Here is an 8196-nt window from a genome sequence, read left to right as displayed (position 1 = left end):
AGTCAGGAACAACACAAATAAAGACCTGGGGTAGGAAAGCACTTTATTAAGCTGGGCTTCCAGTCTCGGCTACGCGAGCCCTGCCCGCTCTCGGAACGGGTTATGGAGCACCCCCACCGCCCTCCTCGTCGTCTTCCACGTCGAGACCCGGGATCCCTCGGATCTGGCACTGCAGCGCCCCGCCCAGCAGGGGTACTGCGCCCTCCTCCTCCTCTGGAGGCGGTGGAGGTGGCGGTGTTGTAGTCTCCGGGGCGGGCTCCAGGGGAACCGGGGGCTGTGCCGGCACGCCCTCTGCGAGCTCTGAAGCTTCGCCTGATGCTCCCTCATCCAGAGCGCCACCCTCCACCTCGTCTTGCTCCTTCTCCTCCTCCGGGCTGTCGGTGAAAGGATTCTCACCCTGTAGAAATTGATGGAGACCTTAAATGGAGGAAGGATTGTCGGGGCAGTACTGGGACCAGGCCCACGAAGAGATCAAGGGCTAGGACAGCGCCTTGGTCTTTTTGCCTCACCTTTAGATAGCGCTCCAGCTTCTTGCTAATGAGCTTGTTGTTGAGAATACTGCGGGCCACCATGAGAGAGGACTTCTTGGACTGCTCCATCATGAGCTATGGGTAGGGCAAACAGGGCTGGTGAGGCTGCTCTGGGAGTCCAGCAAACCCAGCTGAGGCTCAGATTTCACCAATAACTATACCTAATGTCCAGTCACTCTACAAGCATGGAAGTAACTAGGAATGTCCAATCTTGCTGAAATGCTCCATTTAGCCACACCACATTTACTGTATGTGAAATCTGATTTGCTTACAAAGAAACTATAGTACAAGCTGTACCAGCTACCCAAAGCCAAATGCAAGGCCTACCTGGACTTCAGAGTTCAAAGGCTACCTGGGCAACTTAGACTATGTCTCAGAAAACAAAAAGATGGTTGGGGGCTGGAGAGATGGCTCCGTGGTAAAAGCACTTGCTACTCTTTCAAAGACTCAGGTTCGATTTCCAGCACCCATACCGTGGGTAACAACTATCTCTAACTCCAGTACCAGGGGATCTGATACCCCCTTCTGGCCACCACAGGCAACCCAGGCACTTGATGATGAGCATACATATATGCAGACAAAACAAACAAAAAATAATTAAAAAAAGGGGGGGAGGGAGCTGGAGGTTCAGTGATAGACTGCTTACTTAGTATTCCTGCAGCTTCAGGTTCAATTCCCAGATACGCACACACACATACACACACACAGGTGTAATAAAACCTATTAAAAGTACAATGTAAAAACCATAAAGGGGTAAAGGAGAACCAACTCCCAAAAGTTGTCCTTTGACTTAAAACACACACCCCTCCTGCAAGGAGCAAATTGCCCTAGCACACAAGGAGGTTGGTTTTTTGTCTGTGGTTTTATTTTGTTGTTATTTTTTGTTTGTTATTTTGAGACAGGGTTTCTCTGTGTAGCCCTGGCCAGCCTCAAATTCAGAGATCCACCTTCTTCTGCCTCCTGAGTGCTGGGACTAAAAAGGCATGCACCACCACGCCCAAGGAGGTTGTTTAGAGTCTATAAGCACACCTATAAGCCCAACATTCAGGAGGCATCGAGGAGGACCACTGCCAGTTCAAGGCCAGGCTGACCTATATAGTCAGTTCACCTTGGGCTACATAAGACTGCCTCAAAAATACTAAAACAAAATGGGAATACAGACGAAACTTTATTTAAATGTTGTACATCACTGGACAGTGGTGGTGCCCGCCTTTAATCCCAGCATTTAGGAGGCAGAGGCAGGTGGATCTCAGTGAGTTTGAGGATAGCCTGGTCTACAAATTGAGTTCCAAGACAGCCAAGATTGTTACACAGTGAAGCCCTGTCTCGAAAAACCAAAAAAAAAAAAAAAAAAAAAAAAATTGTGCATCCTTTTAACTTGTAGGATCTGGACATAAAGAAACATATAATGGTAAGGTTGAAAAGAGACACTTCTCTACTGATGTATCAGTTGGTTACAGACTTTGGAAAGCTGTTTGAGAGAATACACCAGAAGTACAAATTTGCCTGAGTAATTCCTATCCCTGAGTTTAAGAACTAGAAATATGAGCTGGGCGGTGGTGGCGCACGCCTTTAATCTCAGCACTTGGGAAGCAAAACCAGGCGGATCTCTGTGAGTTTGAGGCCAGCCTGGGGCTACAGAGTGAGTTCCAGGAAAGGCTCCAAAGCTACACAGAGAAACCCTGTCTCAAAAACAAACAAAAAACAACCCCCCCCCAAAAAAAACCCCTAGAAATATGTATATTTACTAGTTGTAGGAGAACTGGAAAGCATTTATGTTCTTTAGTGGAGAAGTAGGTAAACCATTCAATCTAAAAGAATACCCTGCATCTTCTCCTATCAGGCCCTACTGGCACAGTGTGAAGTCTGGACCTTTTGTTTTGTTGAGACAAGGTCTTGCTGTGGCAGTTTAGCATGTTTTGGGGGGCTTGTTTGGTTGCTTTGGGATTATTATTTGTTTGTTTGAGGCATTTTGTAGGCCAAGCTCATCTGAGCTCACTATGTAGTCCATGCTGGTCTCTCAAACTTGTGGCAATTCTCCTGCCTCAACCTCCCAAGTGTTGGGATTACAGGAACATTTGAATATGCCTGGTTTATAAACTGGCTTTTGAGTGCTAGAATTGCAGATTTGCACTATCACATCTGAGTCACTGTATCTGGAAGACTTTACATCAACATGCTGGGTCATTTCTTCAGAGGTAGGAGTACAAACATGATTATTAAACAAAAGAAAGAATGAAGGGGAGTTTGTTTTCTCTTTCCATCATGTATGTACCAGGGCTTAAATGCAGGCTGCCGGGCTTGGCACAAGTGCCTTTACCTACTAGCCATCTCATCTGCATTCTGAGGTGTTTTTATACATTTTATCTCTTAACAGACTGAGTAACAGGTTAAGGTCATACAATCAGAATACTACTGTAGTTCCACAATAATTCTCACTAGCCAATACATTGTCCTGTCCTGCCCCCTCTATGTCTAGAAGCTGAAACACAGCTGTTTCTAGGTTTTGGTCATAATGACCAAACATGAGAAATACTTAAAAAGTACTGTACAACTTATATACTTTCAGGTTGGTGCTTTTAATTCTAACCAAATAAGTATCCCAAGGACCGGGCGGTGGTGGCACATGCCTTCAGGAGGCAGAGCCAGGCGGATCTCTGTGAGTTTGAGGCCAGCCTGGTCTACAGAGTGAGATCCAGGACAGGCACCAAAACAACACAGAGAAACCCTGTCTTGAAAAAAACCAAAACCAACCCCCCCCCCAAAAAAAATCCCAAGTGGTAGTGCCTGATTATTTAGTGCCTCCTCCAGCCTCTAGTCCAATAGTGACTCACACTTAACTGCAGTAGCCTTAAAACAACCGACTGTACAGCACTCAGGAAGAAAACAGTCTGAATGCATGTGTGCCAGCTACTGCAGAAGCAGAGGCAGAAAGATCAGGCTACACAGACCCCTTTTACCTGGCTCTTCTCAGCATTGGTTGTTAAATTTTTGCTGTCAGATAAAAAGAATGTTCCCTCTTCTGGTACCTTGGTACCAGCAACCCTGAGTGCTCTGATGTGCACACTGAAATAACCGTCCAGAGTTTCTATAAGGTCAACTCCCCTTAGCTTCTAGATTGCTTGGCCTGCTCGTGAAGATTTATTTGAACAGTCCAAGTAAACACATGATCTAATTTTCTCTCTGATCTCCTGATTTTTTATTTTTCACATTTAAAATCTCTAGAATTCAGTACATGGTACAAAGCAAGGGTACCGCTTTCTTTTCCACAAGTTTATAAAATACATTAGTATTTTCCTACTAAACTGAAATACAAGTCTATAATCCTACTTTTGTTTGTTTGTTTTGGCTTTTGTTTGTTTGTTTGTTTTTTTGTTTCTCTGTGTAGCCCTGGCTGTTCTGGAACTTGCTCTGTAGACCAGGCTGAACTCGGAGATCCACCTGCCTTTACCTCCAAGTGCTGGGATTAAAGGTGCGTACGTACAACCATGACCCAGAAATCCTTTTTTTTTTTTTTTTATAAATTTAAAATCCAGAGCTAAGGATGTAATTTGGTGAAGCAATGGCATAGAATGTGTAAGACCCTGGACTTGATCTCAGCACACAATCTCACACACACACACACACACACACACACACACACACACACACACACACACAGACATACCCTCATACCTCCATAAGGGCTCTAGAGAACAAGTTTTCTTCTTAGTCATTTGGTGGCTAGACATAAGCCAACCTTAGGTTTTTATTCCACCTTTACTTATCCTTGACAAATTATTTGTTATTCAACTATAAGATTCTTTCCCAGATCCAGACAGGTTAGAATAACACCAGATTGGCTTTCTGAAACTCAGAGAAATTCATTAGACCCCCTCTGGTCCTACCTGCATGTAAATAACATTGAGTTAAGCAAATGCTGAGTTCTGAGACACACAGGGCTCTTGTCAGACTCTGTCTAGTTTTTATCACTGGCCAACATCAGCTTTTTTTTTTCCGAGACAGGGTCTTTCTGTGTAGCTTTGCACCTTTCCTGAAACTCGCTTTGTAGACCAGGCTAGCTCGAACTCACAGAGATCCACCTGGCTCTGCCTCCCGAGTGCTGGGATTAAAGGCATGTGCCACCACCGCCGGCCAACATCAGCTTTTTAAATATTAAATTGTATTGGCTTTGCAGTAAGTTTTAGTCTGCTTAGCAAGTTCCTGAACTCACAACTGTCCTTTGTCCAGTATTTTGGCCACTGTTAATCATGCCATTTTTTTTTTTTAAATCCCATCTTCTTACCCCTTACCATGTTCTACTAACTTTAAGATCACTTTGCTATAATCATTTGGCTTCTCTAAGAATGTTATCACAGGGCTGGTAAGATGGCTTCAGTGAGTGAAGGTACAGCCTGCCAAGTCTAGGGACTTGAGTTCTATCTCTGGGATGAACAGGATAGAGGGAGAAAACCTAACTCCCAAGAAAATTGTCCTCAGATTTCCACATGTGTGTAGAATTAGTACACATGCATGCCACCATACACAAATAACAAAAGAATAACTGTACTTTTAAAAGAGATTACCGTTACATTGTGCACACTTTCCCTTCCAGTATTTTTTTTTTTTTTTTTTTTTTTTTGGTTTTTCGAGACAGGGTTTCTCTGTGTAGCTTTGCGCCTTTCCTGGATGTCGCTCTGTAGACCAGGCTGGCCTCGAACTCACAGAGATCCGCCTACCTCTGCCTCCCGAGTGCTGGGATTAAAGGTGTGTGCCACCACCGCCCGGCTCCTTCCAGTATTTTATTTCAAGAATGTTGCTAGATTCTTACTGAGTCACCCTTGCAGTCCAGGTAAGAGATGCACATGCGACCCCACCCCCCACCCCTCCAGACCGTCAAGACAGGATTTCTCTGTGTAACAGCCCTGGCTGTCCTGGTACTTCTTTTGTTTATAAACCTGGCTGGCCTGGAACTCAGAGATCCACTTGCCTCTGCCTCCTGAGTGCTGGGATTAAAGGCGTGCGCCACCACTGCCCAGTGGCTAATTATGATTTACTATGTGTTTAACTTTATACCTTCCCATCTTTAATAGCAAACTAATTATAGTTTCATCTTGGTATTATTTGATCTGATTTTTGGAATTAAAGTTAAAAAGCCTTCATAGGTGGGTGTAGTAGGCAAATGCTTGTAATCCCAGCACTTGGAAGTAGAGGCAAGGACACTGAGACTTGAAGGCCAGCCTAGGCTACACAGTGAGAGCCAATCTTAAACACAACAAAACACACACACACACACACACACACACACACACACACACACACACACGTAAGCAGTGGCTGGGGAGATGGCTCGCATGAGGACCTGAGTTCAATCCTAAGACACTCTATAAGAAAGTGGATGTGGTGGCATGTGTTTGTACTCCTAGCAGAGGAAGTGCAGACAAGCTGGTCCCTGGGGCTTGCTAGCCATCTCACTTAAGACTAACTACCTGGTGGGTTCCAGGCCAGTTAGGAGACTGACAAAAGCAAAAAGGAAGGAACGAAGGCAGGCAGCAGGAAGGGGTTCATGGTGACTAAGGAATGACATCCTGCGGTTGTCTTGTAGCCTCCAAAGCACATGGAATATATGTGCCAGCATGTATTGTTCATGCCTACACAACCCTCCCTAACACACACACACACACACACACAGTAACAAACAGAAAGCCTAAAATTTTACCTAAAGCTGACAGACTTCTAGCACAGAAGCCCGAGGGCTCTGTGGATTCCAAGCTCTAATGAAAGTGCTGAAAACTTAAAAATAAAACCTACCATTTGAAGTCTCTGGAAATGTTCTAAAGGACACACAGTAGATGAAGAAATGCTTAATGAAGAAAATACTTTGACCAGTGACAGCAATAATTACATTTCTCTTCCTGCCTCTGCTACCTGTTACTGAGGCTCAGTTCTAGATGCAGAGATAATAACGTAGTTGCCATACAACAGCCAAGGCTTTCTTAGGGCACAGCACGATAAGAATCTAAGGGCCACATATCCTTAGCTTGTTCATAAGGGAAGGGCCCAGGCTGAGAAAGAAGCTAAGAGAGAGGATCAGCCAGTTCATGTCCTTCATCTCTCTCTAAAAGTTAAGGAGTAGCACAGAGAGAAGTGCTTCTCTGTCTTCATCCTTCAAGCCTTGGCTTGAATTCTGCCGAGCGAGAGTCCCCCCCCACTTAGAGCACTGAACTCTCAGTATCTCCCAAAGGGAATGGACTTCATCACCAAGAATGAAGTTCAAGATGAAGGGCTCTCTCAAGCCAATGGAGAATGTGGAGAAAGAAATCTAGAAGATAGAGTGATATAAATCAACTTGAGGCTGGCTATGTTGCCACAAAGAACCAGCACAAGAGGTAAGAACAGCCTCCCTGGATTGAGAATAAATCTCAGATAATAATTTCAAAAACTGTAAGAAGCCCAAACTGGGTTAAATGGGTGCTGAACTCAGGCTATCAATACATGCTAGAGAGACATGCCACCACTGAGCCTCAGTCCAAGAGCCAGGATTTAACCAGCTCAGATTAGAGAGCAAGTTCAATTCCAGGGCACAGCTAAAAACAAAAGAACAACCAACCAGCCAGAAATTAATGTAGTTCATTAGCTGGTGTGACTAGGAAAGAGATTGATGGCCTAAAACTACTCTAGGTGCCAGGCGGTGGTGGCGCACGCCTTTAATCCCAGCACTTGGGAGGCAGAGGCAGGTGGATCCCTGTGAGTTCAAGGCCAGCCTGGTCTACAAAGCAAGTTCCAGGAAAGGCGCAAAACTACACAGAGAAACCCTGTCTTGAAAAACCAAAACCAAACAAACAACAAACAAAAAAAACCAAAACAACAACAACAAAAACAAAAAACAACAACAACAAAAAAACCACTCTAGGTGGTTCACGTCATCTTGCGGTAGCAGTAACATGCCCATGTTTTCCTCCCTCAGAGGATAACATCAAATTCTCACTATAGGGATGAAAGAGACCTCACTAGCAGATACTTCATTAAAGAATTTGGCTTGTCCTGAGAATGCAGCTTAGTAGTAGAGAGCTTGTCTAGAATGTACAAGGCTAGGAGTCTAACTCCAACACCCACAGAAAGGAACAAAACAAAACAGAATTTGGCTAGTCATTAAACAGGATGCTACATACGTGAAGGGTGAGGATCAGTGCTCAGAGAGGTCAGTCACAATGTGGTTTCTAAGACATCTAGATTATGAGATATCCAAAGAAAACTGATCCATGTTTAAAACAACAAACAAACAAACAAAAAAACCCTAAACAGGAAGCAATCCATGACAGTAACTGGATGTCAGTTTCATCATATTGCCTTTTTTTGTTTTTTTGTTTTTGTTTTTGTTTTTTTTTTGGTTTTTCGAGACGGGGTTTCTCTGTGTAGCTTTGCACCTTTCCTGGAACTCACTTGGTAGCCCAGGCTGGCCTCGAACTCACAGAGATCCGCCTGCCTCTGCCTCCCGAGTGCTGGGATTAAAGGCGTGCGCCACCACCGCCCGGCTGTTTTTGTTTTTTTTTGAGACAGGGTTTCTTTGCATAGCTCTGGCTGTCCTGGAACTCGCTCAGTAGACCAGGTTGGGTTTGAACTCAGAGACTGGCCTGCCTCTGCCTCTTAAGTTCTGAGATTAAAGTCCTGTGTCGACACCACTACC

The 8196-nt window shown here is 44.6% G+C and overlaps 1 protein-coding gene across 3 annotated transcripts in view; it reads right to left on the bottom strand.

Annotated features, from left to right (window-relative positions):
* Nucleotides 1–26: 26 nt before the first annotated feature.
* Nucleotides 27–8196, bottom strand: part of Akap8l (A-kinase anchoring protein 8 like) — a 33834-nt gene continuing 25664 nt past the window's right edge. For all 3 annotated transcript variants that reach the window (XM_052746766.1, XM_052746767.1, XM_052746768.1), the window contains 2 exons: nt 510–605; nt 27–397 (listed from right to left, as the gene is read on the bottom strand). In XM_052746766.1, the coding sequence (XP_052602726.1) occupies nt 101–397; nt 510–605 (393 nt within the window). In that variant the 3' untranslated portion in view covers nt 27–100. The remainder of the gene's footprint in view (nt 398–509; nt 606–8196) is intronic.

This window comes from Peromyscus californicus, unplaced genomic scaffold (assembly GCF_007827085.1).
Source record: "Peromyscus californicus insignis strain IS unplaced genomic scaffold, ASM782708v3 Scaffold_1__1_contigs__length_55948999, whole genome shotgun sequence".
Classification (NCBI taxonomy): Eukaryota; Metazoa; Chordata; class Mammalia; order Rodentia; family Cricetidae; genus Peromyscus; species Peromyscus californicus.
This window is presented reverse-complemented; position numbering and strand designations above follow the sequence as displayed.